This window comes from Drosophila tropicalis, unplaced genomic scaffold (assembly GCF_018151085.1).
Source record: "Drosophila tropicalis isolate 14030-0801.00 unplaced genomic scaffold, ASM1815108v1 contig_878, whole genome shotgun sequence".
Taxonomy (NCBI): Eukaryota; Metazoa; Arthropoda; class Insecta; order Diptera; family Drosophilidae; genus Drosophila; species Drosophila tropicalis.
The window spans coordinates 9,691,312-9,711,395 of NW_027173374.1; the positions used below are offsets into that span (position 1 = coordinate 9,691,312).

Here is a 20,084-nt window from a genome sequence, read left to right on the forward strand (position 1 = left end):
GACCAAGTGCTCAGTTAGATAGGTTAATGAACTTTAAAATGAGTTTTATGTTTTTTTTTTTTTCAATGGACTGGTATTTAAATGTAAGAAAAATAGTTATTTAGTACTTCATATTAAAGATAATGATTTTTTAATCGTAGTCAAATCTTAAGCCACTACCACGAGTCTGCTGCTCGCTCCAATTGTCAAAGCGATGGGATATATCTTCGCTCATATGATTGCGCCAATCGCCGATCTTTCCCTTGCGTATAAACTTTGATCCTGATCCGATCTGTTGTGGAAACACATTTTCGAGGTTAACTGCGCTATTATTTTGCATGCTGTCAAATTGCAGGTGCTGACAAATACGCTGCAAGCTTGTCTCATTAAGCAGGTGGGAAGCATTCAAGAATTTGGCGCTTTAAATAAAGGATTCATGAAAGGAAGTTCAAGATAAGATTTCAATAATCACCATTGTTGAACAACAGTTGGTAAATCTCTAACCATATCCTCGTACTTAATAAACAGTACGTTGTCGTCTTGACTACGTTTCCAGAAGGGTAAGACATGCTTCCAGTATGGTCCCAACGGTGTGTGCCCACCCAGGAAGAGCTCCACGAATTCCTCAAAATCGCCATTAAGGCCATGAAGCAGTTTGCAATAGTGGTAATAGGATACACACAAATCTTTAGGATTACGTGCAGTGTAGACAATCTTGGGCTTAACCTGATCAAACTGCTCGGGTAACAATTGCCACGAGAGATGGGATCGAGCATATCGGGGTCTTGGTAAATTACGTACCACATCCACGGTATTGCCGAAGGCTTCACTGTAGACATAGGCGAAAAGAAACATTGGAGAAAGCGTTGAAGTGAATTCCATTTGTACTTACCTCACCCACTGATGATGATCTGTACTGAAAAGCGCCGAAAGCTCAATTAAAGGAGCCCGGGATCGTATGTCTTTTTTGGCAGCCTCATAATCTAATTGATGTCCCAATAACCAAACCATTTCTTGGGCCCACGTTGAACCTGTGCGTGGATAGGAAACCATCCAAACATCATCCTCATACACTGGCAATGATCGTATCGATTCACCAAGTTCGATATATTTCCTTGGTATGATCAATTGATCGGGCAGCACCTCCACAAAACAATCTTGTGCCGGGAATAAGGCATTTGTGCGACGCACAATATCTGCATCTAGTTCGCGATAGATTAGTTGCATGATCGCATATACACCGTTTACCTTCAACTAGCTGCAATGAACTGACTGTGCCGTCGACTCTCAAATGGCAGGTAAGCCGAATACATTTGGTGAAAGTGATGCTAGTGGCACTGCCATCGGTGCAGTCAACTTACTTAACTTGAACTTGTCTGGTTCGATCAGTTTTTGGTTTTTGTGGAAGGTGGGAAAACACACTTGGTCTTTTCACTTCCTCATATTCGTATGTACATATTGTTTATATATATATATTGACTTGGACATTTAACTATTTCCTTAGTATAATGGTTAAACTATCTTTCACTTTGTAAGATCTTTTTAAAATTTTTTTTTTTTTTTGCAATGAAATTTCGATTGAATTAGAAATTAAAATTTAATTGTAAATGTATTTCAATTCGTAATACTATATACACACACAAGAACTCAATTACAGCTAAAAGATAGTAATCTTAATGAACTTTTGGGCCACTGGAATTGCTGGTATTGGCCACTAAAGCTCATTGTGTATGTATTCCGTGGTTACCTTGGCTTCACCCTCATGGAAGCCATTGCAGTCAACTGGATATTTGGCCTAATCGGAGAGAGGCAGAAATAGCGGTTAGAATTCAGTAGAGATGAGACTTTAGTTGGTGTGTTGGACTTACCTCACAATTATATGGCGCATTGATTACACCAAATAGCGTCCAGAATGGTGTACCGGTTTCAGTGCTAATAAAGATTGCTGCACCCATGCTACCGATCTTGACAATTTTTGGACTAACGCCGGCAATCAGAGCAGACGTTGATCCAGATGCTGACTTCTGTTTAGCCTTCTCCGATGGCTGTTCTTGCTTCTGTTGTTGCTCCAAGGCAGCTGCATTCAGCTGGCAGAGCACATAGCGATCACATTGCGGTGTCTTGGATATGTATCTATAGGCACGATGCACTTTTAGCACTGGTTCGATAACCTGTTTCAATGTTTGTTTTGTTGTTTAGACATTGTGTATTTGTTGTTTGGGTTTTGGTTTGGAATTGGGATGCGTGAGCAGTGGAGAAAATTGTAGAGTAATTAATTTAATTCGTTCTTCTTTCTGTTTGGCTAATTGCAGAAATCCAGACATAACTCCAGATCATCGAACTCACCTCTAGATTGAGCGTATCCGTTAGCTTGTCGCTGATCTCGGTGGCATTGAACTGCAGTAGACCGCGTGCCTGGCCCAGTTTAAGCAGCTCCTTGGCATAACCCACCGCTGGTTTCACATATTGTCTGGAATCAATTTTCACATTCAAATGATGCTTGGCCACATGATCGAATAGATTCGATATGGTCTCACTGGGATGGCTGGGATCGAAATGTGTTTGCTTTGGATAACCTTGAGATTTAAGTAGGCCATTGAACATAATCTGGGCTGTCTGGAAATATCTGTATGAAAAACACAAAAATGAAAAGGGAAAACAGACAATTGATGAGACTACAACAGAGACGGACACTTAGATGATGATGATGATTATGATGACATAGCCACATTGGTCAAGTGAAAGGTTTGCAGCTAGAAAGTGGAAGTTTTGTTGTGCAAAGACATAGAAAAAGAAACACACACATTACACACACCAGAAATACATGCACAGAGAACTCAGAAGCTTGACCTACTTAAGACCATTAGCGAGCGTTGGAGGCATGCAAAAATGTCTCTCAAAGTGTACGTTGGTCGATCGGTCCCATGGCCCATTTCCCTAATCCCCCAAAAAACCGGTTTGTTACTTCTCTTTCGATACGTTCTTTACTCTCTTATTTGTTTACTTTCAGCGGCGTTGGCCGTTGGCTTTAAGTGGAAGCATAACTGTAAGTCACACACACCCAAAATGCCTGGACAACGATTGGAATGAATTCAGGCACGGATTATGCTTGTTGAAAAAACTTAAAAGGAAAATGTACTGTGGTGGGAGAGGTATGCATCCGACCCTGGAATTTTGATTTTGTGTGTTAACCAATCTGATTAACAATCGTGTTCTAAAAGATTTCAATAACACAAAAAGTGTGTCAAAAGGTAAGCACCACCAACACCAAGAGCACAACATGTTCATGTTCGACTCCAAACAGGTACACAGCGGTCTAACGGTAACCGTTCAGGTTTAGCACACAAGCCAACAACCACCACGCCATCAGAACAACAACAAAAACAATATCGGCCAGCAGCTGTTCAGAATCGAATCGAATTCTAAAGCGAATGAAATCGCAGCAAGGTGCTAACTGCATTTGGGTAAAATGACCGAGACCGTTAAATAAAGCAGAACAAAACGTGATCTACAATTAAAGCTACCCACGAAAATGCCACGTCTTAAGCTCACCTCAAATAGACATCAGGATTGGCCAAATAACTTGCCCAATCGGCCAAATAAAGAGTGGCCGATTTAATCCAGCGGCGACGGAACGATTGATTATTCAGAGATTCAAAGAGCTTATCATAGTCCAATTTGCCATCGCTGCTCTTAAAGCCCTGCAAATAGTTGGTGTAGAATGTTTTCAAAGATTTTCTTATATCTATGTATGTACCTTCATTATTTTATTCACACCGGATTTCTCGTACAATGCATCGGCCAATTCCGAGTTTGAGAAATGATCCCACAAAACATGAATATGCTCCAGGAATGGAGGCAAAACCCAGGCGTGACTCTTGTGACGTTCCTGTGTACTTTGTCCTTCTGGTCCGGCAAATGAACTGACTGCCTGCATAACCAAGGGAAGCAGATTCATAAAGCCATTGTCCGTATCGGCCTGATCTTTGTCAGCGGATCGTTTCTGCTGATGATGATTGGATGACGACGCAGAATTTTCTCCAGCTCCTTGGGTGTTCATAAAGGCAGAGGCCACCTGTAGTATGGTATCCAGGCCAATGCCACCGCCTTCAGTGGATCCAGCACCATTGCTGCGTTTTTGGTCAGAAGATTGTCCAGTCTCTTCGTCGTCGTTCTGTGTGAACATTTCTAGAACATTCCCAATGATGGATGGATCAAAACCACCACCACTGCCGCCGGCGGCATCATTTCCACGTGCACTGTTAGCAAGCAGACTGCCCAGACCGGAAAGTATTTGCATGGCACCACTGCCTCCAGCACCTCCCCCGGATTTACCATTGGCCTGCATAAAGGTGCCAAGTAGCGATGCCATGCCAGCCAAACCAGCACCAGCACCACCGCCGTTACCACCAGCAGCTCCGTTCTGACCACTTAATGCCTCCTGAAAGAACATGGATGCCATGTCCAACAGCGGATTGGATTCATCCTCATTGGCCTGGGCCAACTGGCCATAGGGTTGGGCGCATATTAGTGCCACTAATAGTAATAAACGATGCTTTAAGTACATGTTTTCTTCTTTTTTTTGCAGGAACTTTCACAATCACAATCTTGAGATACTTTTTTGTTATATTTGTTTTCTTTATAGATTTTTTTTTTTAAGATTTTTAAATTTGTTTTTTTTTTTTTTTTTAGCGGGGTCCAATTAAGCCACGCAGTGACAACGCTTCACCGAACACGGGGAGCACGAATTGGGGGAAATTTTCTTGATGATCTCTCAAGCTGCAGCTGGAACAGATTTTGGGAGTTGAAGTCAACCAGCCAGCACACTTGAAAACTTTCTTTCTTCTGAGGCGCTGCGCCAGGTTGTAACACTTCTTATAGGTGGATTTTTACCTGGTGGATTTTTACTCTCTACTCTCTTTCTCACCTGAAGTTCCAAAGAGTTCTTGATTCTTACAAGCATCAAACATGCAACATGTTGCGAAAGGTCTCTCTCGGCTCTAACTTGTAAACACAGGTAACTATTGCCTCTCTTACTCTTTCTCTCTTAGTGTACAAATCTTTCTCCACGTCTTCGCTGCGTCTTTGTCATCCACGTCAGGTTTTGGTTTGCTTTATAAATCTAAAGAAAAAAACATTACTGTTAACTGAGTAGTCGAATTAATGATACCGTTTTGCTTGTAGAATTATCTTTTTTGATTATGGACTTACCTAATTTGAAAATATGTACATATGTAGTTGTTTCAAACAATATTATAATCTATGTACAAGTACAATGTGTATCTTGTCACAATTTTCTTAGTCTGCATACACCCAAGAACCATTCTTAGTAGAGGGTACAAATAAAAAATCCACTTTTATGTTGTTGCTTTGTTCTATGGCCGTGGATTAAACTTTGTTTATATTTCCTCTACCTACTTTCTTTTTACACGCGATGATCGTTGTTGCTTTGCTGCCGGTTTAAAACTTTTCTTCTCGGAATGGAAATGGTTGATGGTCATGATCGTTGTTATGGTTCAAAGTCAACGTTATCTTTAATGTTAGTATGCGTCCCGAAATTGTCTTTTGTGTAAGTCTTATACCTATCATGTAGATCTTGTAACACACTTACAAAGCCTCATTTGGTAAGAGTATAGAAACTTTGCTGTATATCTAAAACTGTTCGCTTAAACGAATGTAAATGCTTCTTATTATTATTTATCATACATGGCCCATTTCATTCGATGAATATATTTAAATTTAAGTGGCCTCGTTAAATAAATTAGTAATAAATATTCAATTGACGTTGATGAGTTTAAGCTAATTGATAATGTATTCCTTTTGTGTGAACATTTTTTTCCTAATATTACAAAAATATGGCTATGAAGGTAGCTTTTTAAAAACCACATAATTCGCGCCACTGGCGACTTGGTATTCTTTGTGTTGGGTAACTGCGGTCACACTAACACATCAGCTGTTTTTTTTTTTTCCAATGAAAAGTTAAGGAAAAAACCAAACAAATCTCTTAAATATTGTGCAAAGTGCAAATGCAAACAAAATGGGCAACCAACTCGTCGGCATTGCCCCCTCGCAAATCTATGCAGTGGATCACTATTTTTCCGGCCAATTCGGCACGGAAATTGTCTTCAGTTCCAAGTGAGCAATCAACAGAAATTTGCGTCTCAATTTTTGTGTGATTCTGATTAAAATCTGTGTCCTAATGCCATTAACTATTACAGCATGGGGAGTACACGATTTTTTAAAGTAGCCAAAGCCAAAACTGATGAGGGTCTAATAGTGGTGAAAGTCTTCGTCAAACATGATCCCACTCTGCCGTTGGAGGATCACAAGGATCGTTTAGAGGGCATTAAAAAGACCTTGACATTAGCCAACGCAGTCAACTGTTTACCATTTCAAAGGGTGGAGGTTGGTCATCTCAAGCACATTAAGTTTACTTTTTAAGTGATTTCCCTACTCTGCCCATAGCTCATCGATAAGGCGGCCTACATAATGCGGGAGTATGTGAAGCATAGTTTATATGATCGCGTTTCCACACGCCCCTTTCTCACAGTGCTAGAGAAAAAGTGGATTACCTTTCAGATTCTTTGCGCACTTAATCAGTGCCACAAGCAAAAGATTTGCCATGGCGATATCAAGCTCGAGAACATATTGATTACCTCATGGAATTGGATTCTACTGTCGGACTTTGCTTCATTTAAGCCGACGTACTTGCCTGAGGACAATCCCGCGGACTACACATATTTCTTTGATACGAGCAGAAGGCGAACTTGTTATATAGCACCAGAGAGATTTGTTAAGACTTTGGCTTCCGATGATGATGGGCATAATGGAAATATGTCAGTAATACATTCCGATTCCATAATACGATTGGGCCCAAGTTATGCGGGCAACACATTGTTACCAGCTATGGATATCTTTTCAGCGGGGTAAGTTGTGGCTTACTCCTAGAAATTAGTTTTGTTTTAAATCGTTTATAATTTCCAGCTGTGCCCTGCTTGAACTCTGGACAGAGGGTACCGCACCCTTTGAACTCTCGCAATTGTTGGCATATAGACGTGGGGAACGTGAACTGGTGGAGAAACATTTGGCTGGGATTGAGAACGAGAGATTACGCAATTTATTGGCTTCCATGATTGACATATATTCGAATAATCGAAAGAGTGCTGAAGATTATTTGGATCAGGAGCGTGGCAAATTGTTTCCAGAATATTTCTATTCTTTCCTGCAATCCTATTTGCAAATGTTCTCTTCAACTCCCATTATGTCACCCGATGATAAGGTCCAATGTCTGCATAAGGATATTGGACATTGTATTAAGGTATTAACCCAAGATCCAAATCTAACACCCGATGAGGAGGATGATCATACCGAGAAAAAAGATCCCACCATGTGTGCCCGTCTGCCTTCGGAACACGATGGTCTAATTTTGATAATCACGGTAGTCACCTCTTGCATAAGAGGCTTGACGCAGACTAATACAAAAATTGCTGCATTAGAGCTACTGCAAAGACTGTCCAAATATACCACGTCGGAGACCATATTAGATCGCATATTGCCCTATATAGTAAGTAAAAATAAGTTATTAACGATCTTTCTTCTTATTAATATTATTTAAATGCTTTGGCAGCTTAATCTGGCTCAAAAGTCACCGGCCAAGGTGCAAGTGCAGGCAATCGAAACGCTAACGGCTTGTCTCAGTATGGTCAAGGACATTCCACGGAGCGATGCCAATGTGTTTCCCGAATATATATTACCCTACATAACGGACTTAGCCAGCGAGACAAGTGCGGTGATTGTCCGTGTAGCCTTTGCCCGCAATATAGCAGCGTTAGCCAAGACCGCTGTCTATTTTTTGGAGGAGACACAACGTAATGCGCCCAGTGAAATGCCCACTCCTCGCTACGAGGCCGAATTGAATGCTCTACATGACATCGTGAGACAGGCAGTTCTTAGCCTGCTTACCGATTCTCAGCCGGTGGTAAAGCAAACGCTCATGGAGTCGGGAATTTGTGATCTATGCGCTTTCTTTGGCAAGGAAAAGGCCAACGATGTGATACTCTCACACATTATGACCTTTCTTAATGACGAGGATAAGAACCTTCGGGGAGCCTTCTATGACAATATAGCTGGCGTTGCTGGTTATGTAGGTTGGCAGGCATCGGATATTTTGGTGCCCTTGTTGCAGCAAGGATTCACGGATCGTGAGGAGTTTGTTATTGCGAAAGCCATACGAGCGGTCACAATACTCATAGAGCTGGGTCACATAAAAAAGCCGACAATAACAGAAATCGTGCAGGAATCTGCCTGCTATTTATGCCATCCCAATTTGTGGGTTCGCCATGAGATCTGCGGCATGATAGCAACCACAGCGCGAAATCTTAGCGCCATCGATGTACAGTGCAAAATAATGCCGGCAATCGGACCATTCCTCAAGGTTCCACTCATACAGGTGGAGAAGGCGCACATTTTGTTGGATTGTGTGCAAATGCCTATACCTAGGCAGATATACGAGAGCGTTTTGCGTTTCCATGATATGCCCCATTTGTTCCGGGCTTTGGAAAGCCGTTGTCGAGTGCGCAGTCAGACTCGTACCGGAGCCCTGCCGCAATACGAGGATATGGGTCAGACGTTGCGTAATGTAAGTGAGACAAATTAATGACTTTTGAGTCATTTTAATGATTATTTAAACACAGCTTTTCAGACGGCTATCTTCTGAAGGATTGACGGACTCCATTGAGATGCAGCTTCTCGCCATGAAATCGTTTTTAATTTCACTCAAGCATAAGGCCATGCAGGAATTGGATGACACTGCATCGGGTAATGGAAGGATTCTGGTCAGTCGAAAGCAAGTAGCCTGTCATGATCATCTCTTGGCGGACAAAGGGATGGGCATCAAGTTGCCAGCAGAAAATCGTATGGATTATAATCAAATTACCCTTACAATTAGGTGCTCATTTTTCTATATAATTAGGTTCCAATGAGGCAGTTTTGTTGTCACCTGCCTCGGATGTAGCTGCTGTTACGCCATTAGTCAGTGGCGGCGTCATGGCCGGCAGTCCAGCCTCTGGAACCATTGGCTTAGGCGTGCCACCATCAACATTGAGTGCAGCCACCTCTCTGGGAGAGTACACAATGCCGGAGCGAAATCATTGGCTAGAAAGATCATCGGAATGCCGGCGAGATTTGGATTCGTTAACTCTCAAGATCAAGAGACGCTACAATGTTCTGGCCATATCGCAGCGATGCAGTAACGACCGCTTGGTCACCCCCTATCCACCGCAATGGCGGCTCAATGGAACACTGGTGGCCCATTTGCATGAGCATTCCGAATCTGTTATCAAATTGGCTCCACTCAATGAGCGACCACATGGTTCACTCTTTGCCAGTGGAAGCATCGATGGCACTGTGAGATTGTGGGACTGCAGCAAGCTAAATGGTAACCAAGGCATCAACAAATCCCGTCAGGTATACTCGGCCAATACACCTATCTATGCGCTGGCCGCCTGCGACGGTGGCCAATCATTGGCGGTGGGCGGTAAAGATGGAAGTCTTCTGATGATGCGCATTGATAGAAATTCAGCAAAAATGACGCTTCAACAGGCACTGGAACAGAAGTAAGTCAGGGCAATCAATGGAAGTTAAATATTTACACTTTCTTTAATTTTATTGTGGCAGTGATCATAACGATGGCCCCGTGGTGGATATGCATGCCTATGATCAAGCGACGCAGAGTGTTATCGTCTATGCTACCTTGTATGGCGGTATTGTCGCCTGGGATACTCGCATGCAGCATAGCGCCTGGCGTTTGCAGAATGAGCTGCGACATGGCGTCATTACCACGATTTGTGCGGATCCAACGGGTTCGTGGTTGGCCACTGGCACCAGTGGTGGCAAGCACATATGCTGGGATTTGCGTTTCCGGCTGCCAATTGCTGAGATAAAGCATCCGGCCGATTCATGGATTCGCAAAGTGGCATGCCATCCGACGGAGCCTTCTTATTTGATCTCAGCTTCGCAATCCAATAACGAAGTATCGATATGGAATATTGAGACTGGTCAGCGGCAAACAGTACTGTGGGCCAGCCCAGCTCCCGTCCTTACGAACACCAGTCTTAATGATCCGGCCACCACATGTGGCATTTTGAGTGGTGTAGTGGATGGATCACCGTTTATACTTACAGGGAGCTCAGATCAGCGTATTCGTTATTGGGATATAGCCTCGCCAAAGAACTCTTCGCTGAAAGTGCCAGCGGCCAATGATAATCTAGCGGATGTGAATTTTAACTATTGGTGAGTGAGCCTTTAAATTACAAATTTTATAATTCCTAACATTGTTTTATCGGCAATGTAGTGCTCGTCTCATCGATGGCAGCCAGGTAATTGAAGAGCAAATAATTTCCATGAGCAACACAGGTGACTCGCAACAGCTGCGCACATCCGCCGAGGAGAATCCCCGTTCTGGTCCTGATATGCCAACGGCTAGTCACCATGACGCTATCACCGATTTGCTGATGTGCAAGGACAAGGGACAAATTTACATAGCTTCTGCCTCTCGCGATGGCGTAATAAAGTTGTGGAAATAAGCATCCTGCTAATATACATAATTATAATTAAAGTATTTATATATTCAAACTGTGATTAGGATAAGTCTAATTCAAATACAATAAATAATCGGCAATTGGAGTTTTTTTTTTTTTTGTTTACTTCCCCTAAGAGTTATGCGAAATTAATGTTAAATATTTTACTCTTCTAGCTATCAATTTTACAAGTATTATTAGTAGGTATTATTAACACATTCTTATTTTAACACGTAACATCTGGGTTTTTAAATTTAACCGCCATTAGAAGAAAATAGTGCGTGAATTTGGTATTATTAGACTATTAAGTATTTTTTAACCTACGGTCACACTAGCCATAAGAGACGCCATCACGCATCTCAAATTTGGTTGCATCTGGCGGTTGTTTTATCATCTTTGCTTTGTATCTTTCCAAGTGCCGTTATGAACAGAGCGGCCCAGCGACAAAACTTCAGTTGAACAAAAAAGGAAAATAAGTGAGTTTTGTGTGTGTTCAACTAAGACGCTTTGATTTCTACAAAAAGTTCAAAAACACAAAAAGAAATTGCCTTGAACAAACCGAAAGCAATTCAAACAACGCTGAGCACGCACCAGAAAAAGGGCAGCAACGAGGATACCAAAGAACGCAACAACAGCCCTTAGCAACTTACGCAGCATTTCCAAAATGGCGCCAACCAAAGGAGCAATAATAGGAGCTACCACTGCCTCCAGCAATGTGAATACTCTCATGGCCATGCCAGCCGCACGTAAGGGTCCAGGACGTAGGGCAAATGCCACCAGCCACAACCATAACAATATTGATCCCAATATGGAGAACAAACAAACGCGCTCCAAACGCAAAGCCGACAATAGCCCCATCAAGAATGAGAAGGTGAAACGCTCGGCCTTGGGCAACCTGACCAACAATGTAAAGATCAGCAGCGGCTTGATGCATCAAAACGATGACGACATTAAGACTAAGAAACCCACAGCCCAACAGCTCCAAGTTCACATGGACGGCAAGAACAATGAGAATCTTAAAGTGAATAACCTAGTCCCCGCCAGCAAAATGATAACAAGAGCTACAGCTTGCACCAAGTTGGAGGAATCTATGGAGCATTGTCACAAAGTGTTGGACAAGTTCGAGGAGGCTCTGGCAACGCGTCAAAAAGGTCGGAAATTACCACCCCCGCCGGCGCCCAAAAAGACTGAATCGCAGGTTAATAACTTGCAACTTTTGGCTCCACCGGCTCCAGCTGCAGTGGGGGCAGTGACGGCTTCCAGTATTAAGCCAGCTCGTCGAATTTCCAATGATTTTAACAAGACTGAAGAGAGTTTATACATGTCCGCCTTGGAGGATATCTCGACGTCGGAGTCCATGCGCCTGTCTGGCAACTTTGAGGCAATGAGGAGACGTTCTGCCAAGATGCAACAATCAGCTGAGCTCCAAGAACAACAAAAGACCGATGCCAGCCCAGCTGATGGCAGCAGCTTACCTGATGCTGCAGCTGCTGCCGCCGCCGCTGCTGCTGCTGCTGCCACTTTGGTACCGTGTCCAATTTTACCGGTGCCAGACGATGTGGAGGATTTCGATCGCAAAAACTGGGATGATCCCTTCCAGGTATCGCACTATGCCATGGATATATTCAATTATTTAAAGACGCGTGAACCCGAATTTCGGATCGATGATTATATGCCACGACAAATTCACTTGACCCCATGGATGAGAACTCTGCTTGTAGACTGGATGGTTGAAGTTCAAGAGACATTTGAGCTAAACCACGAGACCTTGTATTTGGCCCTAAAAATTGTTGATCTCTATTTGTGCCGCCAGGTGATTCATAAGGAAATGCTTCAGCTTTTGGGTGCCGCCGCATTCTTCATTGCATGCAAATATGATGAGCGGCAACCACCGCTAATTGAAGACTTTCTGTATATCTGCGATGGGGCCTACACTCACGAGGAGCTGGTGAAAATGGAGATGAATACGTTGCGTGTGATCAACTATGATCTGGGCATTCCGCTCTCGTATCGCTTCCTCCGGCGCTATGCTCGTTGTGCCAAGGTTCAGATGCCGACACTGACTTTGGCGCGTTATATACTGGAGTTGTCGCTAATGGATTATGCCACCATACAGTTTAGTGATTCAAAAATGGCATCGGCTGCTCTCTACATGGCCTTGCGTATGCATGGCGGTGCTGCGCAATTGGATGAACAAACCTGGAATTCAACATTGATCTACTACACCGGCTATCAGTTGGAGGAATTTGCTGAAATCATTCCCATTCTCAATGCTGGACTGCATCGCAAACCGAGGGCCACCATCAAAACGATACGGAACAAATACTCGCACAAGATATTCCATGAAGCTGCTAAAGTTCCATTACTGACCAATGCGGAACTTTTCCAAATTAATCTCAAAATAGACATCGTTTAAAGAACAATTATCATCGATAAATTGATTAGCCAAATTTTTCCACCACAAGCAAAAAGTGTTACGCTTCTAGCTAAGATTCTTTAACCATTTCATTCTGTGTACACTTAACTCTTACATTTTTGATAAATTTAAATTTATGCTATTATTTTTATTGTTTGTCTCACATAATTCGCACCCCCAACTTATGATTAACCATGAATTAACCCCATGAAGAACCAAAATCCAAAACTTATTTACTGCCAATATTAACTGATTTTCTAACCGATATTTCTCGATGTAACTATAAGTCATTTTGCAACGTTTCAATAAATGTAATATATAAGTCCACATAATCCTAATAGAGTAACAAAACAAGAAGAAAAAGGAATAATACGTATATATTTAACTATTCGTATAGTATATATACAAGAAATTCATTTATAAATACTTAGTACATAACTATAACTTACAGATTCCACCTAACAACTAACAAAGGAAAGTGTGTCCTGTACCCAATCAAGTAACTACTCAACCAACCAACCAACCAGCCAGCCAGCCAACCACCTGGAGGAAGGCAGCTTCAACTGAAGCTGAATAGTTTCAACCCCCGTGTTATGTATGTATTTACCTCCTATATGCACATAGTTATACATACATACGTAGGTATGTCTCTGTGTGCATATGGACATACAGTTGTTGTTAAATGCTAATCGTTTCATTTTTTTTCTTTGTTGCATTGTGTCTAAATAAATTAGTTATGTGCGTATTTTTTAAATATATTCCTACTCCAATGTTATGTATTTCTTGTACTATATGATCAACTGAAATCGAAATCCCAATAAATACATATGTATAATCCAAAAGTCAATCAAGTCAGATGAATGTTGAATTAAAAGAAGCATCAGTTCCAGCCTAAAAAGAATATGTTAAATTAGCAGGTGATACAAAATACTCGTACTCTAAGCGTCTAATGGATTATGAATCCCCTGTTTATGTACACTTTTTGTTTGTCGCCCGCTCTTTCATGTTCATGTTCTGTGTGTCATTTTAGCGCCAAAAATTATGTGTTTTTCGGGATTTGGCGCGGCAGGCTGCACGCATGCGCCGCAAGACATCAGTGTCCTCGACACCGTGAGGTCTCCGTCTCCTTCTCGGTCTTGATCTCAATTGTTCCCGTTCCGTTACCATTTATTGTGCACATAACCGATTTCATTTGCTGCAATTGCGACAGAAAAGAAAATGAAAAAGGACTGGCTGAGACAACAGGCATCAAGGGGATCTAAAGGGAAGAAGTCCTGCCTGGCTGTCTGTCCGTCCGACGTTGATTTTTTTCTACCACCTTTGCCTTTTTTTTCATTCACTCGACATCTTCGTTCGTTTGTCCTTTGTGTGTGAGCTCCTTTTTTCGGCTGCCTGGACGGGAGAGAGACCAGGTAGCTCCTTATTCATTGTAGATAGATATAGTACATCTTTTTTTTTTTTTTTTTGTTTTGTTTTCCGGTTCGGACCCGTACTCAAGGTGCAGCTATAGAGAAGCAGAAAATATGTACACACACACAGCTAATTGCTTTGGTTGGGCGTGCAGAAATCAAGTTTATTGACCAAGATCAGTCAGTGGTGGTCACTGGTAACCAGCTGTCGAGCTTATGACTAACTTATAGACCGGGTGAATTGAAGTGGCCGTTGTAGCCGCCCCCGTAGCCACTGCCATAGCCAAAGGCATTGTGATTGTTGAGTACTCCGAACGGACCTTTGTGCACGCCATCTTCTTTGTATTCGGTGTTCATGCGGAACCTATGGTCCCAGTGATCCCGATCATTGACATTGTGTGGTGGATTATGTTGCTGGTTTTGATAGCTCGTTGGTGTAGATGGATGGACTATGGCTCCGGGAGCCGATGGCCCATAGGCTGGCAAAGGAGCTGGCTGTTGATAAGTCGGATATTGGGGCAAGTATGTTCCGGGATAATAGTAGCCTGAATAACCAGTGGGATAGGGGGCAGGATAGCCTCCGAAATAGCCTACGGGTGCAGCATTTCCGGATAAAGTTGGATATGCTGCTGGTTGGGGTAATTCACCCGGTGCAGGATAAGCAACTGGAACTCCAGGTGGAGTGGGATAACCCGGACTAGGATAGGCGGTTGGTGATGGTTCTCCAGCGGGATAAACAAATGGTCTGACTGGTGGATTAACTCTGCCAGCAGCAGATTGACCACTACGGACATCCAAAATGGTGCCAGCATTTTCATGACCATTCGGCTCGTCTATATCAGACGCCACTCCATAACCATTTACACCTGGCTGAGTCCGTTCCGGATATAGCTGCGAATTGAGATTGGCTCGCTGATGGTGACGACTGCTGCTTATGCCGCCGCTCAATGTGGCAGCCAAATTGAATTCCGTTTGCTCCTCCTCTCTGCTTTCATCTCGATGAAAATCTGTTCCCTGGCTGCATCCGATGAGCACAAGAACCACGTATACATTCCTCCACAACATGATGAAACGATGTGGTCTGCCAAATGCCAAAGACTCAAACTGATTTCTATAGAAAAATCTCCGTATTCAATAAAAAAAAAATGACGGGCTATACGGGTTATCAGTTAAGGTCTCCCATATGTAAACATTTTCTAAATTTCAGTTTTAAAGGCAAAGTCTATCTAAAAAGTAAGTGCACAATGGGACTCTATTTACTTACTCAAGACAGATCCCCAACAGAGAAAGGAATCTAAAGCTTAATAGTCCTGAAATTTGATTATAATGACAATTAGTAGACAAATTTACATTATACTTTTCTTCCATACCAAAATAAATATATACATTCATACATTTGTAGGTATTTATATATATATATATGACACATTATTTTGATTACAGTATAAAAAATAAACAGTTCAGAGATTACTTTACATATATAGAAATGATTAGTTAGTCATAGCTGGATTGACTTGTATATTAACTAACAATCCTGAAAAAATGCATATGATTGAAAACATTTTACTTTATATTCAGATTCTTTTAAGTAAACTTACAGCATTTCTTTAGGAACAAACAAAAAATATTATAGAAAATTATTTATTTTCTCAAGACTTTTACATTCGAATTAATCTAAAATTAAATAATCATTTAAGTCTTCGTTTGATACAGTAGTATCCTCAGCGATATCTACAGTGGTATCCTGGGAGGTAACCTCAGTGTTATCCTTAGCATTAGCCTCAGAGGTAACTTCGGTTATTTGTGATATTGTCTCTTCATTGGTGGGAGTCAAAATCAAATCCTGGGGAAACTGGTCTCCATAGATTTTTTTAAGTGTCTCCACCAGTTCAGCGGGAACTTCGCCATTTGGTTGTTTCTGGTCTTCAATCATGGCTTGTATAAAGCCCTCCATAAATTTTTTAGAAATTTGTCCATCAAGACAGTTAGTTTTTTTAATTTCTGTATCCGTCGGATCACCTGCAACGCGTGCGTAGGAGCAGGAGCAGAAAGCCAGTAGTAGCAGCAAAAGACCGTGTATTCTCAAATCCATGATTAACAATCAACTGAAACTGAATCGAACTGAAGCGCAAATATAGCTATAATTTTATATACACTTTTTGCTTATCAAGCCGACTGCGCAAAATTAAGCAACGATTGTACAAACGAAACGAAACGATACAAACATATAAAAGTACATAAATAACTAGATTTCTATAATGAATGTTTTCTTGGAAAATGTACATATATTTGTAGGTATACAAACAGACAAAACCAATACGTTTTTGAACTGATGTTTTCCAATTTTAAGATCAAATCAAGAAAACTTGAGCAGGGCAAATTTCTGAAATATCCCAAAATATTTTATTGAAACTGAATAAATTTAAACAGAAGAAAAAAAGAATACAACATTCATACTTTTTTTTAAAGTTGATAAAATTATATAGATTAATCATAGATGCATTTATCTATAGATATCAAATTGTTCAGTAACATTCTCGGCGGTATCCTCAGAGCTGTCCTCATACAAATCCTCAGAGCTGTCCTCATAGAAATCCTCAGAGCTATCCCAAAAGAAATCCTCAGTGGTATCATCAGTGATTTCCTTGTCTTTTTCAATCAAATCTACGGGTAATGGCTTTCCAAAAATTCCTCTGATGAGATCAACCACTTCCTTGGAAACTTCGCCATTTGGTTTCAAGTTATCTGCAATAGCGGCTTGTATAAAGCCGTCTAGGAATTCCGTTGAATTTATTCCATCAAGATAATCAGTTGTTTGAGTTTCTGTCACCGCTTGAGTCTCCGACACATCTATTGCGAAGGAACAAGCGGAAAACGCCAGAATCAGAAAAAGTCCGTATGTTTCCATTATACAGTATTGATTGAAAGTGAAGTAAAATAAAGATCCAATTTATAGAAGTTTTTGCGATATTCTGCTAATGTATGTTAAGTTTATATACTTTGTTTTAAATATTATTCATATCCATTAATAATGATTTCTAATTTAATATATTTATATTTGGAATTATCCAGAAACTTACTGAGCCTGTAGGGCATTACGTGTTGGATTACGTGTTTTTTCTCTGTGCCTAAGGCTGACACATCGACAAAGGAATAAACCAAAACCGGATGTGGCTACGACGAACTCCTCTCATCGTGATGATCAAGAATATATATATTTTATGTCATGGGATATGTGTATTTAATGTATGTAAGTTTCAAAGGAACTTAGCAAACCCTTGCTTTTTATTAACTTCTTAATGCGCCGCCTAAAAGCATGCCATATTTTCTTACCCTTTTTCGCAATCTTCGTACTTGAGCACAATAATCACCCCCTTACTATGCCCATGGCTGAGATCATCGTATACAAGGCTCTTCTATCAGCAAAACACATATTACTCTTATCAGCACAATATAAAGGCTATATAAGGCATCATTACAGCTCAAAAAATGGCAAACAAATAAATCAATTTTAACAAAATGAAACATCAAATCGAGCTGAAGTCGATCTTCTTAGGATTAGTTGTGTTTTCCATGGTGTCAGTGGATGGAAAACCGCGACCCACTTTTGATAAGATTGCCGATATTCTGGATGTGCTGATTGACGATGGATCGCAGTATGCAAGACCTGTACCAAGGCCATATGCTCCGACGGGTCCACTCATTCAAGAGGGCTACCAGCATGGCTATGATTATAGTTACGGAAGTGGTCATGGCTATGGAAGTGGTGTTGGCTATGCTCAGCCACCAGTACAAGGAGGCTATAACTACTATCCACGTCATCCGGTACCTCCGCCACCACAGCCACTTCCTGTACAGGAGGTGAGGCCATCGCCGCATTATCCTTACAGACAGCCAGATCCCTATGGCTACTCGAATTCAAGAGATTATAATTACGGCTATGGATCAGGATCATCTGGTGGCTATAAAACCAGAGGATATTAATTTCAGTGATGATAAATAACGAAATTTAGATATAAAGACTCAAAATTTAAGCTCAACTTGGCTAAAATGTATTTATATTTATGATTTAAATGAAAATAAATCCAATTAGAAGTTTAGTTTACTTTAATAATAAAGAATTAGTTGAACTAATTGAAAGCGAAGACGATTACACTTTGATAAGGCTCTCAATTTATGTCAGGGCCAAAATATTGATTCTCCCTGGATTCATAATGGAATTGAGAAACCTTAAATCTAAATATTAAGTCAATAGCCCGGGTAAAATTTTTAGCACAAATATTTTTAACGAGAATATCAAAACCAGTTTAATGATGAGATAAAATCTCAAGATCGGAAAAAAAGTCGATGACTTGATTAAAACATTTCTCTTCTCTCTCTCTCTCTCTCTCTCTCTCTCTCTGTTTATATAATAATACTATGTAATAAAATTGCCTATAAATATATTCAATAATTGTACAGAAATATCTCTAAAATAAATGAGGTAATTGACATTATACAATGGAGAAAACGTCTCTTCGGCGACGAACATCAAGGGGGGCTGACTGAAACTCTTGACGGAATGGACCAATGAATTCCGGTGAGGTGGGAAAGATGATAGGTCGTAATTCACTCATCTCAATGGATGGATGAGGCGAAGGCAAGAGAGGTGGTGCGATTATGGGCTGCTGTGTTGTTGTTGCTGTGGGAGGGGGCACTAGAGGCGGGCGATTTGTGCCCACGATCAGTGTATCTTTGGTGGGTTGGGGTATCGGTGTGGGCGTTGGTGTGACTGTTGGTAATTGTGGCTCTGGTGTGAGTACACTTCCATTTGTGGGTAGAAATGGTTCCGTTGTATTGCCATCAGTAATCCATTCCGAGGGATCTATGTCCGATGCTGAAGGGGGACTCCATTCCTGGTTGTTGGATGATGGTGGTGGACCCATTCCCCATCCAGGCCTGCCAGGCTGTTGATGTCCCCATCCTGGTCTTCCTGGTGGCGGTCCCATTCCCCATCCAGAATTGTTTGGAGGCGGTGGCGGTGGTGGTCCCATACCCCATCCAGGCCTGCCAGGCTGTTGATGTCCCCATCCTGGTCTTCCTGGTGGCGGTCCCATTCCCCATCCAGAATTGTTTGGAGGCGGTGGCGGTGGTGGACCCATTTCCCATCCAGGTCGGCCAGGTGGAGGATGTCCCCATCCCGGTCTATCTGGAGGCGGAGGTGGTGGTCTCATTCTGTTACTATTTCCACCCCATTCCCAACCGGCTGGCCAACCGGGCGGTCCTTGATTGTGTGCCGGTCCACCTCTATCCCTATTTCCTTGCCAATTGTCCCATCCTCCACGCCCATTCTGCTGCCGCGATGCTGATTGATATTGGTTGTTATTCTGTGAATATCCATTGGACTGCTGCTGCCATCCAGATCCTGGGACTTCGGCAACAATTATGATTCCATCATACTGACCAAAACACAGACGGATCAAATGCCAACTCATGCAGATCAAAATTAAAAATCTCATCATGTTAGCGCTTCGAAAGGCGGATTTTGACTGAGAGGGGAACTTTTCTGTTTGATTTGTCAAGTATGCGATAATCGCTTATTAACAAAAACCAGTCTCTCGTCAAGTCAAGAGGGCCGGACACAAGAGATTCTAACACTAACAACGGCTTCTGTCAATGCGATCATCATCAGTGTAAAAGTTCTAAGAGAGATTAGCTAAAGCG

At 41.7% G+C, this 20,084-nt stretch overlaps 7 protein-coding genes and 1 long non-coding RNA gene across 10 annotated transcripts; 4 read left to right on the forward strand and 4 right to left on the reverse strand.

Moving 5' to 3' along the window:
- The first annotated feature begins 50 nt into the window (after positions 1 to 50).
- Positions 51 to 2,597, forward strand: LOC137584483 (uncharacterized). Its single transcript, XR_011033483.1, has 3 exons — positions 51 to 83; positions 141 to 1,277; positions 2,292 to 2,597. It is a non-coding gene; the product is annotated as an uncharacterized lncRNA (long non-coding RNA).
- St2 (Sulfotransferase 2) lies at positions 72 to 1,271 on the reverse strand. The gene is made up of 3 exons (XM_068299897.1): positions 872 to 1,271; positions 452 to 808; positions 72 to 398 (listed from the first exon to the last, which is right to left on the reverse strand). The coding sequence occupies exons 1-3, from the start codon at positions 1,204 to 1,206 to the stop codon at positions 131 to 133; spliced, it is 960 nt and encodes a 319-aa protein (XP_068155998.1). The 5' UTR covers positions 1,207 to 1,271; the 3' UTR covers positions 72 to 130.
- On the reverse strand, positions 1,570 to 5,100 carry LOC137584481 (uncharacterized). 3 transcript variants are annotated; one of them, XM_068299895.1, is made up of 6 exons: positions 4,907 to 5,085; positions 3,737 to 4,764; positions 3,532 to 3,680; positions 2,326 to 2,605; positions 1,848 to 2,150; positions 1,570 to 1,774 (listed from the first exon to the last, which is right to left on the reverse strand). In XM_068299895.1, the coding sequence occupies exons 2-6, from the start codon at positions 4,544 to 4,546 to the stop codon at positions 1,694 to 1,696; spliced, it is 1,623 nt and encodes a 540-aa protein (XP_068155996.1). In that variant the 5' UTR covers positions 4,547 to 4,764; positions 4,907 to 5,085; the 3' UTR covers positions 1,570 to 1,693. The 3 variants fall into 3 exon arrangements, with proteins under 3 accessions (XP_068155996.1, XP_068155994.1, XP_068155997.1); XM_068299893.1 differs by having other exon boundaries at positions 3,737 to 5,100; XM_068299896.1 differs by lacking the exons at positions 3,532 to 3,680; positions 3,737 to 4,764; positions 4,907 to 5,085 and adding an exon at positions 2,834 to 2,898.
- A 769-nt stretch (positions 5,101 to 5,869) lies between these two features.
- Vps15 (vacuolar protein sorting 15) lies at positions 5,870 to 10,662 on the forward strand. The gene is made up of 9 exons (XM_068299892.1): positions 5,870 to 6,114; positions 6,198 to 6,384; positions 6,445 to 6,905; positions 6,964 to 7,543; positions 7,607 to 8,617; positions 8,673 to 8,892; positions 8,951 to 9,593; positions 9,655 to 10,269; positions 10,331 to 10,662. Exons 1-9 carry the CDS (start codon positions 6,017 to 6,019, stop codon positions 10,560 to 10,562), a joined length of 4,047 nt encoding a protein of 1,348 aa, XP_068155993.1. The 5' UTR covers positions 5,870 to 6,016; the 3' UTR covers positions 10,563 to 10,662.
- Positions 10,663 to 10,958: 296 nt separating this feature from the next.
- Positions 10,959 to 13,304, forward strand: CycB3 (cyclin B3). The gene has a single exon (XM_068299390.1). It carries the CDS (start codon positions 11,221 to 11,223, stop codon positions 12,970 to 12,972), a length of 1,752 nt encoding a protein of 583 aa, XP_068155491.1. The 5' UTR covers positions 10,959 to 11,220; the 3' UTR covers positions 12,973 to 13,304.
- Positions 13,305 to 14,515: 1,211 nt separating this feature from the next.
- On the reverse strand, positions 14,516 to 15,547 carry Elal (Elastin-like). Its single transcript, XM_068299391.1, has one exon. The coding sequence runs from the start codon at positions 15,444 to 15,446 to the stop codon at positions 14,607 to 14,609; it is 840 nt and encodes a 279-aa protein (XP_068155492.1). The 5' UTR covers positions 15,447 to 15,547; the 3' UTR covers positions 14,516 to 14,606.
- A 2,322-nt stretch (positions 15,548 to 17,869) lies between these two features.
- On the forward strand, positions 17,870 to 18,735 carry Srg1 (Sting-regulated gene 1). The gene has a single exon (XM_068300304.1). It carries the CDS (start codon positions 17,901 to 17,903, stop codon positions 18,363 to 18,365), a length of 465 nt encoding a protein of 154 aa, XP_068156405.1. The 5' UTR covers positions 17,870 to 17,900; the 3' UTR covers positions 18,366 to 18,735.
- On the reverse strand, positions 18,663 to 19,894 carry LOC137584750 (basic proline-rich protein). Its single transcript, XM_068300302.1, has one exon. The coding sequence runs from the start codon at positions 19,880 to 19,882 to the stop codon at positions 18,875 to 18,877; it is 1,008 nt and encodes a 335-aa protein (XP_068156403.1). The 5' UTR covers positions 19,883 to 19,894; the 3' UTR covers positions 18,663 to 18,874.
- Between the last annotated feature and the right edge of the window lie 190 nt (positions 19,895 to 20,084).